This window comes from Herpailurus yagouaroundi, unplaced genomic scaffold (assembly GCF_014898765.1).
Source record: "Herpailurus yagouaroundi ecotype Mexico unplaced genomic scaffold, PumYag 28, whole genome shotgun sequence".
Classification (NCBI taxonomy): Eukaryota; Metazoa; Chordata; class Mammalia; order Carnivora; family Felidae; genus Herpailurus; species Herpailurus yagouaroundi.
This window is the reverse complement of record NW_024412376.1, coordinates 43,167,754-43,188,786: the sequence shown is the minus strand read 5'-3', so window position 1 is coordinate 43,188,786 and position 21,033 is coordinate 43,167,754. Positions and strand designations below refer to the sequence as shown.

At 41.5% G+C, this 21,033-nt stretch overlaps 1 protein-coding gene across 3 annotated transcripts in view; it reads right to left on the bottom strand.

The window, feature by feature from the left end:
* The window catches only part of SLC10A7 (solute carrier family 10 member 7), a 252,728-nt gene that overhangs the window by 19,244 nt on the left and 212,451 nt on the right, over positions 1-21,033 (bottom strand). For 2 of the 3 annotated variants that reach the window (XM_040472889.1, XM_040472896.1), the window contains 2 exons: positions 20,911-20,962; positions 10,589-10,662 (listed from right to left, as the gene is read on the bottom strand). In XM_040472889.1, the coding sequence (XP_040328823.1) occupies positions 10,589-10,662; positions 20,911-20,962 (126 nt within the window). Of the gene's footprint in view, positions 1-2,751; positions 4,205-10,588; positions 10,663-20,910; positions 20,963-21,033 lie in introns of those variants that run through there. The other variant, XM_040472905.1, reaches the window with a different exon arrangement.

Here is a 21,033-nt window from a genome sequence, read left to right as displayed (position 1 = left end):
TGCACATTTTAGTACTGCTACAGGCAAACTTTCTAAATATGAATAATAATAATAGTAAAGACCAAACCCCTCGGCAGCTGACAGCGAGTGTAGAGATAGCAGGAAGCACTGGGCCAGGGGCCGCTGTCAGCTGTCCTGGACGGGGCGAAGGCCTCCTAACAAAGGACAAGCTCCAGAACGCCACAGCATGTTCCCCTCACCTCTCGTGGTGTTTCCCTCTCAGAAGCGTGGCGTGTATATGACTGCGGGTGCGTGATTTGGTTATTAACGGGTACAATTAATCTCTTTAGAGCTACTTCCGTGACTGGTGGTTTTTTACTTGGAAATAAAGAAAACTGGGAATTATGAGTTTCCACTAACTTAATGCCACTAAGTCGACCTTCAAAGCATGTAAGGTAAGGTACGGAGTTTTCAGTGCCACTGCGAGCCCAGTCCAGCGGCAGTGCAGCTGGTGCAGGTAAACGATGGCTCCTCTTGCTCCCGCCCCGCCACCGAGACTGAATGAGCCGTGGACGGCTGACACCATTCTCAGGTGTTTCTAGAATCCTGGGTGGCGTGATGGAAAGGACCTGGTCTTTGACATCAGAGACCTGGTTTTAAATCCTGATCATGCCCTCTGCCAGCTATATGATCCGGTGATCTAACCCTACTCCCCTCAGTTTCCACATCTGCTGAAAAGGAGGTTAAAACAACTGTCTCAAAGGGAGCCCACCTCAAAGTTGGAGGTTTTAGTGAGGCAGGGCTTGTCAAGTACCTAGTACGGTCGTCTGGCATAGATTCAGCACCACCCAAATGATTGTGATTAGGGTTTCGATTATGGTTAGAAAGAGCGCTATGAGATAGTGTTGTGGAGCTCAGATTTAGTAGTTTACAGGACTGGGCAGGGAAGGAGCTTGCCACTGAAACACCCAGGGTGATGTCAGAAGCATTCCTACAACTTTTGAGAATGGTAGCTACTGAAGATTGCCACAGGAACTGAAACTTCCTACCTAGGGTGTGGCCAAGACTCCACTGGCCTTCATCTGTCTACAGATTCTGGATAAGGGCTTGTGGTTCTCCTCTCCTCTCCCCCCTCCCCTCCCCTCCTCTCCTCGCCTCTCCTCTCCTCTCCTCTCCTCTCCTCTCCTCTCCTCTCCTCTCCTCTCCTCTCCTCTCTTCTCCTCCCCCCCTCCCCTCCCCTCCCCTCCCATTTTCTTTTTGAATCTTTCCATGGTATGAATTACACTATAAGATTTTGGGGGGGGAAATTCATATCTATTTCCTTTCATCAAGGGACTTGTATACGGACAACCTTCGAATACCAGGCATGCTGAAATTATTTTTAATATGCTTAAACTTTACTTTCAGCTTAAAGAAAGCAAGCCTCACTTCTGGAGGCTTCTGGAGTGAGCACTGGGGGTGTGGCTGCTGAGTGAAGGGTTTTCCTCTGCTCAGGCTATGCCTTGTGAAATACTGGCATACTTCCACATCCAAAAGCTGCGCTTTGACCACATTCATACAAAGGGAACTCAAAAGGCCTTTGAAGTTCAGGCAAAAATATAGGTACAGATTGGAAAAACAGGAGCAAGTTTTCATCCTTCCTAGACATAACCACAATATCACACACTGGAGCCATGGAACGAGAAAGTGAGTGGCCTTGAGAAATCAGTGTCCAAGCCTACTGAGTTGTTTGTAAAATTTTATTTTCTTAGAGTACTTGGGAGTATGTCATGAGCATCTGTCCTAAGTATCTCCTTTTGGCTAATAATGAAATAAAAAGTATCTACAAGTGGGGCACATCATGGCCACACTAAAGTCAAAAACAAACACAAACAAACAAAAAAACCCAAACAACCCAAACCAACCAAGCCAAGCTGACCCAAACTAGTTTCCATTACCATCAAAAAGCACTTACACAAAATTTGCCTGAATGCTCTACTATGTCAAACACTTCCCTAAAGGTCTGGGCAGGTGAGCCAGCATTCTGGAAACTGAGAGGTGATTCTCGATGCATGTATTATGATGCCTCTTAAACTTTCGTGTGCAAAATACTCTTTTTTGGTGTGTTTCAAAAATCAGACTTCAGGGTCTTATTCTTAAAAATTCTGAATCAGATGAGGTGCAGTAATCTCTTTTTTTCTTCTTCTTCTTCTTCAAAGGAAGTGACTTGCTGTAATTTAGAGGGCCACCCTTGTTGAAATGTTGATCTTAAGGTATCCCTCTGAAGGGCTCAAGATTCTAAAGCTGAATACCTTTCAAAATCAGAGAATTATTGAATGCTAGAACTAGAAGGGCCCCAGAGATCATCTTGCCTAAACTGTTCATAGCTAGTAGCCCACAGGACTGGTACTAGAGCACAATACTCTCTGTAGAACTGTCGTTACAGCACAGCACAGCGGCTGAGGGTGAGACCTCGTGTAAGTTCTGGCTCTGCCCCCTGGGTCATGTGACTTGGGCAAGCTGCTGATCACTTAGGAACCTCACTTTCCTTATCCAGGATGATGGTGGGAGTGATGTGAGCTGGTGTGTGTAAAGGACTATTGGGAGGTGACCTCCACCAGGTTGGTCACGCATAAGTTCCAGATTCTTTCTGGCAGATAATGTGTAGTGGCCACAGAAATAATTTTTTTTTAATTTTTTTTAGATGTTTATTTATTATTGAGAGACAGAGAGAGACAGAGCATGAGCATGGGAGGGGCAGAGAGAAGGGGAGACACAGAATCCGAAGCAGGCTCCAGGCTCCGAGCTGTCAGCACAGAGCCTGATGCAGGGCCCGAACTCACAAACCGCGAGACCGTGACCTGAGCCGAAGTCGGAAGCTTAACCGACTGAGCCACCCAAGAATTTTAAGAATGGGTGAAGATGAGCTAGGCCCCCACAAGCTTGCCAGCAGGTTTGAATGAAAGTAAGCTGCCACACATACAGGTGTTTTTAACTCAACACATATTCGTAGTCACACATAGAAACAGTTTATACAACCTATCCTGTCAACTCAAGGGCCTGGCTCTGACTTTTCAAGCGCTCTCACTAGCCCCTCTCAAAGCACACACGGCTATGTTCCAGCACAGGATTCCATGACCCTTCCAGTCAGCCTCAGGCAACCACACATCCTCCTAATAATAGTGGGGCACAAAACCACGTAGGGATAAGCCTCCAGCACAGCCTGGAGGATTTCATATTCAAGCTACTGGGTTTGCTAGATTCTTTCAGGCAAGTAGGAAGTGTCTCTAAAGTTTTCAGGCAGTATACTTATTAGTCAGAGTGCAGTTATAACATTTATCATGCAAAGTAACAAGTCAGTAATTTCATCAATACAAACCCATTTCAGAATTCATTATACTCATTAGCGAAATCTCTGGTTGACAGAGATACAGATCACAAAAGCATGTGCTATAGCTGCCTCTGCAGTATTTCCTTTCTGATAAAATAGTAGCCGAACACTCCGGTGAGAATTTTCCATTAGAGCAACTGGCTGTCCCTAGAGCTGAACTCTGAACTAACTAGTGCCTACATGATCCCACACTGGACACAAAAGTATTTTCAAGTAAATTACTTCATGTAACAAGCACATAGCACAGTGTTTGCCTATTAAGTACTCAAGTACTGTTAGCTGTTATTTTTATTCCCACTGCTATTGAAACATGATGAATAGAGACACAATTAAAAAGTAAATCCAAGAAAAGGTACAGAGACTCTGTAATATAAGCTGGATTAATAAAAATCTAAATGCAGGTGATCTTACATTACCATAAATCAAGAATTATTCTGAGTCTTAATTTAGCTCTGGTTTCCACATGGTATCAGAAATTTGGGTTAAAGTTCAACTGAAAAAAGACAGTGGACGCTGAAGCCTATATGGTAACTATTTGAGGAAGGGGATAAAATCTTACCAAGAAGGTATAAGGTAATAGTTTCCAGCCTTGGGTTATGACCCATTAATGAACTGCAAGTCAATGTAATGGGTTTTATCTACCACTTGGATAGAATATGGAATGCGTCATATAAAATAAGAGTGAATGGGGTTTTGTAAAACTTTTTACACACAAGCAATGTGTACTCGATGACACTGTAAAATGTATCGCTAACGGTAGGTTGTTAATTTAACACGTTTGACAGTCTCTGGCATAGGAAACGAGGAGGAGGGGAAATGTGGGTAGCAGGGCACTGATCTCCAGGTGAACAGCTCCTGGCACATCATTAAGATTAATGGTACTTGGGGGTCAGGCTAAATAAGACAAAACAACAAAGAAGTTTTACTATTTTTCATTTCATACTTGCCGCCTAGAACCTGGGAACTTCTTAAATCTTTATTACCTAAGTCTAGATGTATTAGCAACGATTTTCAGACACCAAATTCAGAATCAAAAATTCAAAGCAAAACAATCCACAAACCTCTGAGAAACAGAAGTGTACCACTTTGAGCACTTACATTTCTTTCTTTATATGGATCAAAAAATGGTACAAAATGACAGATGCTCCCTCACTTTTCTTCGGTGCAGTAGCAAAATCTACTCTGTCTATAATTTCAGTGGCATCTTTAAGAATCCGTCAAATGCAGAGGTCCCCGAACTGCCTTTCCTTATGGAACTGTAACTCCAGTGGCAAACCACAGGACAGATACATATTTATGGCTATGACCCAGACACAAACTTCTATTTTCTGTCTCTTCTCTGGACTTCTCTTTCCACTTTATAGTTAATTGTCATACAGCACTGTGGCTCTTAGTTTGCAAGAAAAAGTGCAGACAGTGATGCCTCACGTGAAATGGAGAGGCTGGCTCATCAAGACTCACTTTAAATAGAATATAACCTTTTGTTACTATAGAAGGTAGAAGGAATGAATGCCAGTTTCTGACTGGGCCGCATGGAAATATATGCCTCTGGGAACAATTATAGATATTAAGTATTTAAAACTGTTTTATAACTAGCAATGTGATCAGGAGTGATTTTCTTCCTTAAGCAATTAATAAAATAATTCAAATTCACACCGAGAATGCACATTTACAATATTTGGAATCAGTATAGTACGTTTTGGTTTTCCAAGTGCTTTCATATCTTATTATCCAATGCAGTTCTGGAAATCAGGAGGCTGGGCATCCAGTCTCTATTAGTTATATGATCTGGGGTTAAGTTTGTAAAAATTTTCCATGCTCTCATTTCTTTGTAGGCAAAATAATGTTACTGACCTGCTAATATTCAAGGTTTTCGGGTCATATGATTTAATGAGCTCAAAGCTTGCTTCCCAATTGTGGGGCAAGTTTTATTAAGATAATAGCCTCTGTTGGGGCGCCTGGGTGTCTCAGTCGGTTGAGCATCTGACCTCGGCTCAGGTCATGATCTTGTGGTCTGTGAGTTTGAACCCCACGTGGGGCTCTATGCTGACAGCTTAGAGCCTGGAACCTGCTTCGGTTCCTGTGTCTCCCTCTCTCTCTGCCCCTCCCCTGCTCACACTCTGTCTCGCTCTCTCTCTCAAAAATACATAAACATTAAAAAAAAAAAAAAAGATAATAGTCTCTGTGTGCCAAATAGAATCACAGATAAGCTTTAGGGGAAAAGAATAGCAGAAGTGAAAACTTTTATATTTCAATCCCATTTCCTCTTGAGAAAATAATGCAGATGTTATTAAGTGATCTTTCCAGCCCAAGTTACGGGTAATCCTGTAGCATTCTCCAGTAGCTTCCAAGGAAAACTGAAAATAAGATCCGTTGCAGACTTTGTTTCTCCTATGAAACTCTTTGGAGGGTGAAGCTATTTTTTAACCTCTTTTGGAAGAAGCAAAAGCCGTATTTCTTTTCCTGCAATAATGTAACATTATTCACACAACCGTTCGTGAGCTCTTTTCCCTTTCACACACAGCAGGGAAGCGGTTCTAGAACAGAAACAGTCACTGAGCACAGACTCACGGAAACTTAAGCCTGGGAGGAATGTCAGGTATCGTTTTGTCCATCTTCTCATTTTACAGATGAGGAAACTGAGGCCCGCAGCAGTTACATGATTTGTTCCAGCTTTTGGTGAGATCAATGGAACTGGAATCCAGGCTAGAATCAGGTATGTGTTCTCTCCACTCTGCAGAATCCCAGGTCTACCAAAAAGTTATATTCTTTTTGCTTAATGCATAGTTTCTTGTCACAATTCAGCTGTGCAACTGCAACCATAGGTTCATATAGTGAAGTCTAAACAGTGTGAGGGAATCCCTGCCTTGATTCGCCCTTGTCCATAGTGTCTATAAACGGTAAGACATATGGTGGGCTTTTATTAAGCATTCATCATGATTCTCTAAACTTTAAATAGCATTCTTCCACTTCAGAAATGCTTCTGGAAATAAATGACTGAGAATCTCACAACTGACTGTCAATAGTCAGTTGACATGCTATGGGAGTATGTGCTTTCATTTTGCTATTTAAAAACATTAAAAACTAATATAAACTTATATTAAGGGATCTCAAACCTCCTGAAACATTCTCTTTTGAGGTGTCTTGAGAATGTTTTTCACATGTATTGGAACTCTAGATAAGCAAAGTGATTTGAACACTCAAGAGAAAAAGATAAAATAAAATAGAAGTAAACTACTAATTCCACAGAGTATCTTGGATCGAATTTCTTTCTGATGAGATCTATTGACTGACTGTGCACTGAGCCGTTGTTAACCAGGGTATATACCGTTCTTCAATCTCTGCTACGTAAAATACCTTGTCATTACCCTACAAATATCAACATCAAACTAGAGGAGAATTTGGGAGAGTTCACAGCTCTTAAGGCAACCCACTGCAAGGGATGCTGTCTTGACAAATATAAAATTACCTCCAACCCTGAGCTAAAACTATAGGAGAGCAGCATGCAAGCCCCGGAGTATTGTTTTAGATGAGGCACAGTGATAGCTCGGTGTTTCCTTCAGGCCTCCTCTTTCTTCCTGAACGAACTCCAGGGAATGGCATCATGTCAGGCTTTCCAGATGGATTATGTGAAGCCATAGCTCAATGTCATTTTCAATAGGAAGCCTCATAATTAAAGGTCAAATAGTCACTTCATCTGCAATCAATCAATAGAAAAAGTACTAATACGAAGAACTAATCAATCAATGGCAAATGCACTAATAAAAGCAATGAATCAAATTCAGCATCTGCGTAGATGCAAGTACACTGAAGAGATTGAGACAGGGCAAAAGCAAGAACAATAAAATAAATTGAAAGGGTATGTACAAGAGAATATTCAGAAGGCTCCTCAAGTGAGGGTTTTCATCTGTGGCTCATTAGTTACCTGGGTACCACTAGGTCTACAATGATTTATTCCTAAATACAAATACTACATATAATAATGAATGGTATTTCATAAGCCTTACTGAATGTATTCTATTTGAGGTGTTAGATGTGTGTGCACATTTGTTGTGTGTGTGTAAAATCACTAGAAGAAATACTTTGGTAGTGATCTCACAAGGACCAGATATACTTTCTCAGTGCCAAAGAGATATATTATAACCTATTATATTTTATCTTTGTGTGAGAGGTGAGAGATAGTATAATTCTGAGTGATATGATCTGAAATATGTTCCTCGCTTTCTGGAATGTGAATTTTTTCACACTTAGTGTGATGTTCTTCCACTTCCATGCAGAGAAGAAGCTCCCTTAGGATAATTACTATCATTGTCATGGCAGATCCTCTATACCAGTGATGTCAGGTCCCCAATAGAAGGGAACATGCATTGCATCTTGTGAAAACGGATACGGTAAATTCATAGGCCATTCTAGTAATACTGAGCCAACACCCTTAGCTACAGGTAAAAACTAGGGTGTTGCTGGAACAAGGGCAATCCATGTCACCTCCCTGAGATAAGGGAAGTAGCAAAGAGGTAAATGCTGCCTAGGAGACTTCAGGAAGGCAGCCAGATATGATCAAGCCAGGACAGAATAGTCAGTCAAATTGCCTAATCTAAGAGCTAAGGGAACTGAAGCCTGGGCATGCCTCAGTGGAAGAGTGAGGATAAGTATTCAGGACTCACAATTCCAAAAAAGCTTAAGGCCATCATGTAATGAAAGTAACTGAGGATTTAGACTACATGGTTAGTTAGATACCAGCTTGTATCTTATTGTAGTATCTAAGGGTCTACTTCATGGGAGAGCACTGCAAAAACAAAGTGCATATGCAGACATTTTGTCCAAGTTAACCCAACCCTTTTTAGCAACTTCTGATTAACAGCTACTTCCTTTAACAGCTACTTCTGATTAGTGTTCAGAATACCCGTTTGCCTGAAAATCAGGTTTGAGAAAGCATCAGGAACAGAAGAACATGGTGTTGAGATTAAGAAAAATAAAAAGACACACACACAAATATCCAATGGGTAGGTATTTTGCTCATCGAAAAGAAAAGAATACTGGTCAGGCTTCAGTAGGCTCTTTGGGTAGAGTTCTTTGCTCAATACAGCCAGCTCCAGGACAAAAGAACATCGTGGAGAGACAAAAAAAATCCATTTTGGTTTTTATGACCAAAAAAACCCCAAGGAGTGTATGGGATTTACAAGCCCACTGCAGAAATGCAGAGTGTATATATGGTGCAGCCACAGCTCAGCATCTCCTCTAATCCACTCTACCGGACATGGGCTCATTTGATCTCTGGCTCTGGGCATCTGAGGCGTCTGGTGGCCCTGGCCTCTGGACTCTCTACCTACTTTTTAGGAGCCCTGGAACACTAGACATCACAGCGCAATAACAGCATGTGGAAAGAAGTGCAAGATGATTTCTCTTAAGTCAAAAATTAAACCACACCCATTACATGAAAATCTATAGGACCAGGGGTCGGGGGACTGGAACTGTGGAAATGGTAACACGGTCATAATTAATACAGTTGATAATAACAAACAATAACAGCTCCTGCTTGAAAGAGTGTCTGCTGTGTGCCAGGCAGCACACCCGGCTCTGTAGGTGGGCTGTAGAATTTCCTCCACAGTGATCTACATACACTGCAATTATGGCACATTCTGCCATGTACTGACTATGGATTATGTACAAGTACTGTGCCAGCTACTTAAACTTTATCTTTAATCTTAATAATAAACTTCATAAACGTGAGTATGATTCTGCCCCATTTTACAGATGAGAAAGCAAAGGTTCAGGGAAGTTAAGGGATTTGTCCAGTCACAAAGTCAGGATTGGAACGTGACTTCCAAAGTGCTTTCAACTTCAACTCGATAATATTATGAAGAAAACCTAACAGAAATACTGCAACGTATAGACATTAGATACAGTAACCCTTGAACAACATGAGTTTGAACTACAAGGGTCCACTTACATGTGTATTTTTTTTCCAATAAATATGGTATAGTACTGCAAATGTATTTTTCGTTATGATTTTCTCAATAACATTTTCTTTTCTCTAGCTCATTTTATTACAGAATATAATACATATAACATACAAAATACTATGTTAATTGACCACGTTATTGGCAAGGCCTCTTGTTAACAGTAGGCTATTGGTAGTTAAGTTTTGGGGGAGTCAAAAGTTATACATGGATTTTTGACTGTGCAGGGGGTTGGTGCCCCTAAGGCCCCCTCTCCCTGCATTGTTCAAGAGTTAACTGTATATCACTTCTTCAAATAAGCTGAAGCCCTAGATAGCAACTGTTCCTTAGTTTGTCCAATTTTGAAGTCATTTTCCAAACTTAGCAAGACTGACAATAGATTCTATCAAACAAACGTGCATGGGGTTAGTAACAACATTATGGAATGTCTTTGTTTTCTAACTTACAGACGGAACCTTTTTAACATGAGCATACAGAGAATTGTCATGCTTTTTCACTCTTTTAAGTGACTCTTTTAAGTGAGTCACATGCCAAAATATAAAGAAATTTTTAATACGACTTTTTTACCACAATGTGCCTACTACCTCAAGGAGTTTGTGAATGAAGCTGTCAGTAAAGATCCTGGTTACTTTATGACTTTTAATGACTAAAAACATGGCTTCAGTTGCCCGGACAGATTATTGGGAGAATGCCAATACACTGGAGAAAGCATAGTAGAAAACAGCACTTTTCTTCTTGATCTACTTTCGTCTATTAAATAAGTACTTATTTCACTTCAGGCACTAATCAGATTGGGTTAATGATAACCACATTGTGTTTCTTCATGGAAGTAACATTCTGAAATGGACTTTAAACTAATGTCAATACCAGATTAGGGTAAGAATATTTCTACCTTCCTCCAATCTTCCAAAAAAGTAAGTTAACTTTTCCAGGGGCAACTCTAGAGCTTTCCAAAGCTAAGTTTTTGCCCATTCCTTTTCAGAAGAAAGTCTTCTCCTTCCCCCATTCCTACTACCTCCTTCCCCGGCTTTTAATGTTAACACACTACTTTGAAAACCTTTTATGAGAATCAAAAGCATAATTACAAATTAAGTTAAGTCCCACACTATTAAATTTAGGCCTTCAAAAACTGGTCCAACCAAATAATGGTATTTCAGAGCAACGACCCGTCCTCATCTTGCTATTGTTCTTTATCTAACACAGTGTATAATACTCCATTCCAGTTAATTTGAAGAAATGCTTAAGTGTTAAAATCGTAAGATGTAACTGAGGGTAATATTGGTTAAAAAGTTGGTTTTCGACTCTGTGAATCACTTACCCAGTGTGAGGGATTTGTGTGTAGAACAGAAAATGATAGCCACAGTGTCTGCTGGTGTGAAACCCGAATTATTCCTAGGGGCAAAAAGAGTATTTTACAAATACGTGCATAAAAAGCCTACTTAAACACATCCTAAATCAGATGTAGTACCTACCTTCATGTTAACATCTTTTGATCAGTCCTGGTGACAGAAGTGATTCTATCCCCAAATGTACAGACATGTCTGAATTTGTTTTTAGCGAATCATTCCTGAGTCATTTGCCCATGAAAAAAAGGTCTTAAAACTATGTGGGGGACACCACCTCTCCCAGCTCCCCCATGATTCTCTCCCCATACCTCATGCCTATCCTCTGGCAACCCCAAACTGTTCAAAATTTTTTTCATTTCAAATGTTCTGTATGTGAAATGATATGGTACATAACCTTTTGGGACTGGCTTTTTTCACTCAGCATAATTCCCTAGACATTCATCCAAGTTGTTGTGTGTATCAAGAGTTTGTTCCTGGGGCGCCTGGGTGGTTCGGTCGGTTAAGCATCCGACTTCGGCTCAGGTCATGATCTCGCGGTCCGGGAGTTTGAGCCCCACGTCGGGCACTGTGCTGACAGCTCAGAGCCTGGAGCCTGCTTCGAATTCTGTGTCTCCCTCTCTCTGTGCCACTCCTCCACTAGCACTCTGTTTCTCTCTCTGTCTCTCTCTCTCTCTCTCTCAAAAATAAACATTTAAAAAAAAGTTTGTTCCTTTTATTGCTAACTAGTGTCATGATATGTATGTAGCCTAATTTGTTTAACCATTCACCTATGGAAGGACAGCTGGACTGTATCTAGTTATTGGTTATTAGAAATAGAGTTGCTCTACAAAAATATGTGGTGGAGGTCTCCAAAGATCACATACATAGTCAGGCTGTGGCGCAGAGCTTTGTGAAAATCATGCAGCAGGGAACTCCCTTAGCAAAGTTACGAGGCTATCACTTGACAGTAATTCCAGCGGCTCGAAAGCGTTAATGTATCTATGTAACTGCTTCCCTCAAGAAGGAGCATACCTTTCTGGCAGCAAACATAACCTTTTGATGAATACATGCTATGAACAAAAACGAAACATCATATGTTTTAGCAAAAATAGTAAGTTTTCATTCCTTGAGCAGTGACTGTGTATCAGATACTCCTCTAAGGTGTGCACATTTGAAGACAGCTACCCCATAAGGTAGGCGACACAATATCCCACATACAGATGAGAAGACTGAGGCACCCAGGAGGTGTGTAGCTTACCCAGGACCCTAGAGCTAGTAAGTGACATGGCCAGGATTTAAATCAAGTCTGGCTTCTGTGCCTATGCTCTTAACGGCCGTGTTCTACTATTGGTATGTGATAGGTCAAGCATTTAAAAATAAATCTCACTTAGCCAAAATCCATTTAATGTTATGGAGGACAGTACTGGTGAATATCAATTTTCAGATTTTCCATTTTAGAATATAAAGATTTAGAGAACCAGATGCTAAAAGAAATGTTATTTTACTAATATTATTATTATATTATTATTATCATTATGCTTGATATGTTAGAAACTACTCCTTCCTGCAGAATCATCAGGATTTGAGGTACAGTAAGTCTATTCATTCCCTGCCCTGAACTGAGACAAATGGAATGAGTTAGCAAATGGAAAATGCTCCAGAACCTGACTCTGTGTGTACAGTTGCAGATCCAACAGTCTATCCAATTTTTAAGGATCTCTAAAGAGAGCAATCTCACCCCTTTCCTTAGTAACCTCATCCTCGCATATAACTTTCGTTGGGAGAAAAATCCTCTCTAAATCCATCCATGTATCCTGATTTCTTTGTTACATACTCACTGGAGGGGAGAAGGGCCTTCTCTTCCTCGTCCCCTGGGCACAGGTTAAGAGAATGTGGAAATGGGCCTTTGGTTTTCTCCCCTCTGAAAAGCCATGCATGCTCACACTTCCTAACTAACTAGTCTTACCTCCAGCTCTTTTTGGATAACAACTTCCCAAACTGACTTTTTGGCGTCTCACCTCAGTGGAGGATTCTCCACAGATGTGTATCACTTGAGTATAATAAGATGACCTTACTGTTTCCACATTTTATTTTCATATTTATATTGTGATAACACTCTTATTTTTAAACATTGAACTACATGGCTGACATATTCCTTGATTCCTTTGTTCATCACGTAGGCCTAACGTGAAAGCAGCTGTGTGAGGTGCTGTCAATGCATGGAGGAAAGGCGCACAGATATGCAGATGCATATGTATATATATTTAAATTTTTTAAATGTTTATTTTTGAGAGAGAGAGAGAGAGAATGGGGAAGGGGCAGAGAGAAAGGGAGACAGGCTCTAGGCTCTGAGCTGAGCTGTCAGGACAGAGCCCAACGCGGGGCTCGAACCCACAAACTGTGAGATTATGACCTGAGCTGAAGTTGGATGCTTAACCGACTCAGCCACCCAGGCACCGCTGTATATGTATATTTTAAAGTTTATTTATTTTGAGGCAGAGAGAGACATAGGAGGGTCTGAGAGACAGAGAGAATCCCAAGCAGGCTCTGCACCGTCAGCACAGAACCCAATGCAGGGCTCGAACTCACGAACCGTGAGATCATGACATGAGCTGAAACAAAGGGTCAGATGCTTAACAGACTGATCCACCCAAGTGCCTCATCTATCTATCTATCTATCTATCTATCTATCTATCTATCTATCTTTTTTTTTTAAGAGAGGGGGACTGAGAAAGAGAAAAAGAGGGGGTGGGAGGATTATGGCACCAAAAAAAGATTATCTCAAGCTTGGCAGGGAATGGGGGATAATGATGGAGCACACAGAGAACCTTCTTGAAGGAAATTACAATTGAGCTGGGCTTTAAAGGTCAGGTTTAGATACGTGGTGGTGTGTATTTTAGGTAAGGGAGTCCAGGGGGCAGCTGGCAAAGAGCAGTCTTCAGGCTGACTTGTATGAAAGGACGATGGCTGTGACCATGAGTGTGGACTTCACAAGATGGGCTAAGGAGATGGGAGGAGTAACCACTCAGTGTGGTATAAGACTGGCAATGATGAGGCCAGGCAGGAAGCAGAAGGCTGTAAGGGCCTGAAGAATCACCGTGACTGCAGAGATGGTGGTAAGAGACATGAAGACAGAAATAAAAGAACTTGTCAAATGTTGACTTCTGTGAAATATTTCCTCCCGGCAGCTTAAAAGCACACACTTTGGGGGCAGACGCACTTGAATTTCAATCCAGACCACCCTTTTCCTTATATATAAAATAGGGATAATACTGACGGCTCCTGAGGGGAGGATAAATACCAATGTTCGTTAAGAATTTGGCACATCACAAGTGTTTAACACATGCTGGCTGATATATTTTTTTAAGGTTTTCATTTATTTTTGAGAGACAGAGAGAAAGAGAGGGAGAGAGAGAGAGCGCGCGTGCGAGTGCACATGAGTGGGGGAGGGGCAAAGAGAGAGAGGGAGACATAGAATCCAAAGCAGGCTCCAGGCTCAGAGCTGTCAGCACAGAGCCTGACGCGGGCTCGAACTCATGAACTATGAGATCATGACCTGAGCCGAAGTCGGACACTTAACCGACTGAGCCACCCAGGCACCCCTGCTAGCTGATATTTTTATTGTTACTGCTGCTTTGAGAGAGGAGGAGGAATGAAAGAGAAATGATAAGCTTTGAGCACATAGGACTAAGAGGAACACGAGGGCATTAATGGAAATAGGGAATAGAAGAGGCGGCCCAACAGGGTCTGGGGAGGAGGCCAAGGAGTTGAGTGAACAGAATTTGCATTAGTGACAGGGTACCATGTTTTCAAGAAATCTGGGGAAGAGAAGGAAAAGGTCATGGGAATTTGAACATGACCATGCACAGAGAGGGATGACACTGTGGGTAGAAACAACTGATGAAACCAGGTCTTCAGAGAGGCCTAAGAGGACCAGGCTGTGGGGCTAGCCTGAGAGGGGCTATTTCCCAGCCCATGAACTGGACACTAAAGAAGAGAAGCTGAGCAGGAAATATGGAAAAATTTCTTGTAGAGAATGGGAAAGTGGAGGCAATTTATGTCAGAGATTTCATGTTCTTTGTAAATAAAGCATGAGGCACTTTGCTCATCCAGAGAGTCTGAGCTAATACTGAAGCCTGGGAACCTAAGAAGTTAGGAAAACTTGAAATGGGCAGACTGAGGAGTATGAAATATAGTCGGTTCACAACGAATAGAAACTTTCCAGAGGAACGACTGCCCACCTGTGCTTGCGGAACATGTGACACAACAAACCACCTAGTTTGGGGCTGTTCTCCAGCAACGCTTATGGTGTTGGTCACGCTACAAAGGCCTTTTTGGTCTGTTGCTGCCTTTGTTGCCAACCCACTGCTGCTGCATGTGGACTATGCAGTTTGGTTTTTTCCGGGAAAGTCCGGCAATATACTTCTCCTTTAGTGAACTTGGTTCTGCTTCATATCATGCTCTTTTCCAGGCTATCGCACGTTCCCAGTGTGTCAAATCTCTCTGGCCAAGAAGGCTCCGATTTAACCTAGCGTTGGCTGACGTTCGTTAGAACAGCACTTATGGCGTGGCGAGACCTGCTTACTTGTCCTGCTCCGGGTAAGGTGGCTGAAGCCAGGCCTGCATGGGGAGGTTTCCGGCCTGATGGGAGATGGAACGCCGCCCTGTCATTCTACGGACACAGGGTGCGTCAGCGGGGAGGGGGTGTCAGCACATAAAAGTGAACCGTTTAAGGGTAAAAACCAATATTCTCCCTAAATACTCTCTCTGGAAAGAAACTGACTGCTCCACATCACGGGTCTTGGGGAAAGCCGACAGAGCAGGTGCTCACTGAAGCCTCCATTCGTGATGAGGAAGACGATGGTGCCCATAAATCACCACAGCGGGAAGCACGGAGCGTTTTCCAGAGCACGTTACTCCCAGTATTTCCATCTTATCAGAACAGCCTTATAAGGTAGAGGGTGTTATCATCAGCTGCTTTTCTGAAAAGGGAATCTGAAGCACAAAGAGGGTAACTAACTTCTCTAGAGTCATACACACCTAGCAAGCAGGCTGCTCCAAATCAGAGACAAGTTCGCTTTCCGCAAAGGAAATTAAAGAAACGAAACCAAAACCCACCACAGAACTTGGTGGATGAGGGCAGCTATCTTGGTCAGTAACCTTCCTTCAGCCACGCCCTGTCAAGGGGCAACTTCATGGCAGAAGACGCCATCCAGAAAAATGAAGCACCCTTAAATAAATGTGCGTTATGTTTAAGTGGCAACGACTACAATTATTTTCAGTGATTAACATCTCTATTGTGTCCGCTCACACTCTTGAAAGGAATCCCATTACTATTTATTTTCTAACTCTACCTTCTCTCTTTTTAATATTGATTTTCTTTTTATCCCGTTTTTATAATTCTTTTGATCCCTTCGGCTTCCCTTGAGCTGTTTATTTCCTTTTCTTCCCAATTGGTCTTTTTATTCTCTCTTACAGAGCTTTCAGTCAGTGTTTTCCACATAATATTTATCTTGCCTTTCTCTGCAGTACTCACAAAGGAGAACACGTCAGAAGGTTTTACTAGTAGAATCGCAGAATGTGGAGCAGAAAAGGTCCTCTGAGGGAGTTCCATCTAAGCCCACTGTGTTTTAGAGGAGGAAACTTCCATGTGAAATACTTTCCTTTGTTAACCTCTGTACTTGTGTTTTATCTTCACTTAATTTTAGGAGAAGACCTCATCTGTCATTAGCTGTGTGCCACTAAACAAGTTACCCAGAGCTCTGTGGCTTAGTGCCTCACCTGTGAAATGGTAAGACTTACTGTTAATACTAATACTTGTCTTCCTTCCCTCCGTCCCTAGCTCCTTCCTACTATACGCTCCGTCCCTACCTCCGTCCCTCCATCCCTCCGTCCTGGCTACAATGAGAGGCCGTTTGAGACATCCAATTAAAAATGTACTGATAAGGGTGAAAACACCTATACAAATATTCAAATATTTGCTTCTTTCTTCCCCCCTTTCTTTATGGTTTCTTTTGTCACTCTAGTGATACTCTGGGTTTCTGTTACTCTAGTTATCAGCTTTCCAAACTGTCTTTTACATATTTTTTTAAAGGCTCATAATTACTGCTTTCTTTTTCCAACCTTTTCAACATTTTTTTAAATACCGTGACAGCTTCCCAAAGTTGCAGAAAGCTTAGGGTACTATGGACAGCTGCTATTGGTATGATGAATCGGCTCTCATTCCCCAGCATCTGTGACAGTGTAATGCCAAAGAGAATGTGTTACAAAGCTAGAAATGCTAATTTCTTCTCTTCCATCGTTAGTTTTTGAAACAGTATAGATAAATTAGTTTGGTACAATAAATATTCGACAGTTGCTAACATTCATTGAACACTTACTGTATGCTAGGCATTAGGATGAGGACTTCGTGAGTGCATTATCCAATTCACCAAATGACCCTACGAGGTAGGCACTAATACTATCTCCATTTATAAATGAGGAATGACAGAAATCACAGAGTTATTAAACAGGATTGAAACTCATGTCTGTCTGACTCCAGAATTGGAATTTTTAACCCTGACATTATTTTGTGGACAGATAAATAAGAACACAGCATAGTAACTCTCAAATGTTCTTTTATTTTATTTTATTTATTTATTTTTCTCAAATGTTATTTTAAATATTCAAAGTAGAAGTGTACTTTCCAGACACTAGAATGGTTAACACGTCAGGTCAGTAAATCTAAGAAATGTTAACCAGGTGGGAGGAGTGTTGTAAGAAAGTTGAATTTTCCAGGCTGGGTGTCTCCTGGTTTATGCTAACCTTACGTCATCAGGGGTCAGTAGCATGCAGTATACAAAAAAAGACAGACCAGGAGGGTGCCTGGGTGGCTCAGGTGGTGAAATGTCCCACTCTTGATCTGGGCTCAGGTCATGATCTCACGGTTCGTGGGATCAAGCTCCGCATTGAGCTCTGCACTGACAGTGTGGAGCCTGCTTTGAATTCTCTCTCTCCCTCTCTCTCTCTCTGCGCCCCCCCCCCCCCTCTCTCTCTCAAAATAAATAAATGCACTTAAGAGAAAAAAAAGACAGACTGATGTCCATGTTGAGATTTTTGTCTCTTGATATCTGGTTTTAGATTTAGTAAGTTGGTAAGAAATAGATGAAAAAGAAACCACAGGCTACTTTTACTAATTTTAAGTAGAAACGAATAAAAAGGAGGAAGAGAAAATGAAACTGAATAGAGTATAAACTGGTGGGCCTGAGTTTAAACCCCTGGTGTCTTTGACTAATTTGTTTGTATGAGTGAACTGGAAGAATCCAGCTAAATACTATCTACCAATTCCCTAACCAAAGCAAGCACTTATGAATTTTAAAAGTAACTTAAGTAGTTTAGTGCAGTGGAAAAAGTATGGACAAATGTCCAATGGCAATAGATTTCAATTCTACATGTACTATTTGCCATCTTTTATTAAACTACTAAAATCTTGGAGCGCCTGGGTGGCTCAGTTGGTTAAGCATCCGACTCTTGATCTTGGCTCAGGTCATGATCTCATGGTTTTTGAGATCGAGAGCCGCGTCATACTCTGTGCTGACAGTGCGGAGCCTGCTTGGGATTCTCTCTCTTTCCCTCTCTCTGCCCTTCCTCCGCTTGTGCTCTCTCCCTATCAAAATAAATAAACTTTGAAAAAGGAAGAAAAAAACTACTAAAATCTGATTTTAGGCAAGTTATTAAACTAAATTACTCTTATGTATGGGGCCTCATCAGCAAAATATCAATAAAAATGTACAGTATCATAGTCTTTGCTGTCAGACTTACATAAAAAAACATATGCATTGTCCCTAGCACAGTGCCTGGCACAGAGCAGGGCTCAATAACCATTGGTATCTTTCATTCCTCCAATAAAATCCTCAGGCACAATGAAGTCTCCTATAGTGAAGGGGGAAAAAAAAAGTAAAAACCATCTTCTAAATTTTGTTCAATTGAAAATTCCCCAAATTCTAATGGAATGCTTTGGGGGTATATAATCATTTTACTGAGGAGCAGGATTATAGCCACCCCTATTCTGCTGTTTATCAAAGAATGTGCATTCTGACAGTGGGTCAGGCAGTTTCAAAATGCAACACAACTTCATTGAAGGCAGAAAGAAAGGGTCTTAAAACCCCAAGGCCTTATGAAAATCCAGTCTACTCCATACTGAAAATTCTCAGTTTTAATTCAACCACTTGTCACACCATTCCCAGCCCCACTCCTCCTTCAGCAATTCCTGTAGTGGCTACTCTGTGCTTTGCAAGATGTTTTCAGTCACTGACAGGATATATGCATCCTCCCCAGTCTGATGGGATAGAATGAATAAGTGCGTCTGATTATTATTTCTGCCACAAGGATCAGGAAACAAACAGCTGGGGAAAGGCAAACATCTTTTCTAGGATGACATAACAAATCATTTACAAAATAACTTTAAAATAGCTCCTACTCCTAGACTTACCCAATTAAGTCCCATTTTCTCGGTGCCTTAATGGCTCCAGGCTTTACTCTTACTTTATAAATCACAACCACAAGCTAGGGAAAATGGTTCAAATTACACCAATCAATAAATTTTTATTGACTGTTTACAATCAGCCAGCCTCGTGCTGTACCAAGTGCTGTAAGAGCCAAGTGCCTAATGTGAAGCCTGAACCCTCCACGGCTCTGACACTGTTTCAGGCCTCAAAGACAACCCTTTTCCTCATGGCAACTTACTGCCATCACCTGGCAGTCTGGCCTAAGTCTGACCCTCTAGTTACTATTATTACTTAATCTTTTTTTTTTTTTTTTTTTTTTTTTTTTTTTTTTAGTTTATTTACTTATTTTGAGAGAGAGAGAGAGAGAGAGAGAAAGTGTGAGCAGGATAGGGGCAGAGAGAGAGGGAGAGAGCCCCAAGCAGGCTGCACACTGTCAGTGCAGAGCCTAACAAGGGGCTTAATCCCACAAACTGTGAGATCATGACCTGAGCTGAAATCAAGAGTTGGACACTTAACTGACTGAGCCACCCAGGTGCCCCTATTTTTCAGTCTTTTTCTACTCCCATTGTCCTACCGTGTGTGTGTGTGTGTGTGTGTGTCCACATTTGCATTATTGGTTTTTTTCCCCACCAAGAACCCCCTCTCTGCATCTTGGTTTGCTGAATACTTAGCCATTCTTTATAACTCATGTCAAATCCCATCTCTTCCATGAAGCCTTGCTCCACCACTCTCTTTGGAAGTGCCTTCTTGAAGTGACTTCAGGATGGCTCACTGTCCATCCACTAAGAGTACGTATATCTAGTCTGCAAACTCATGCAAGATCAGAATCATCTCTTCTTTGTGGTATTCACTATGGTAACTTTCTCATACCGAGGGCTTAAGTAATGTCTGTTGAATATACAATACTAGTGTAAGAAGCTACATTAGAGGTGAGCCTTTAAGAACAAGAAAGATGGGCCAGGACACAGAGACCAATTTAATGAGGATAGCCTAAGCAAGGGACAGAAATGAGAATGCTTGAGGTTCCTCTAAGAAACAGCAAAGATTTTACCACAACCTGAAGCTTATACAGCATGAATGTTGGTAGTGGTTCACTTAGCTCCCCAAAATGAACTTCATTCTATAGGCACTGGAATCATCAAAGATCTCCAATAAGAGCTATCCTCAGAACTCTGAGTTACTAGAAACAGTACGAAATGCATAAGACAAGTTCACTTTAGAAATGAAGATACCTATAAGATATCCACTGCAATAGTCTAGGGAGAAAAGAGGCAACAAGAGCCTGAATTAGGGAAGTGGCTCTAGGAGCACAAACAATATTACACAGGTAGGATCAAGACATTTAAAAAATAAGGATGCAAAAGATTCCAGTCTGAGAGACTCTGTGGATGGTGATCCCATTAAAAATGAACAAATGAAAGAGAAAGAGGAAGTACTGGGGGGGGGGGGAATTCATTCCATTTAGAATAGCTTGACACTGAGGTCTTGTTAAGACAGGTGAAAATATCTAAACGGTGAGTGATAAATAGTGCTGGAACTGAGGAAAAACATCCAAATGGGAGGTCCCGCCTTGAAAACCATCATCAGGAGGCTGACAGCTCGAGCCAGCAGGATGGAGGAGGCTGCCTAAGCACGTGACGTGAATAGATGATACAAGGGCTACCGACAAGCTCTTCGGGAAGATCTACAACCTGAGGGTGGCAGGAGCAAGCCGGAATGTCCAGGAGGTAGGAGAAAAGCCAGAACAGCAGAGTGGCATAGAAGCCAAGTAAATAGCACGATCTGTCACTTAGAAAACCAACAACCACCAGAGATATTGTATCACTTACCTTGTTGAAAAGAGGAAGGTTAAAAGCATAAAACTCAGCTGAATAGAAAATACTGAAGAAGAAAAAAAACAAAAAAAATTGAATCTAAATTAGGGCTATAAAAATATCTGTAGCTTATTTACT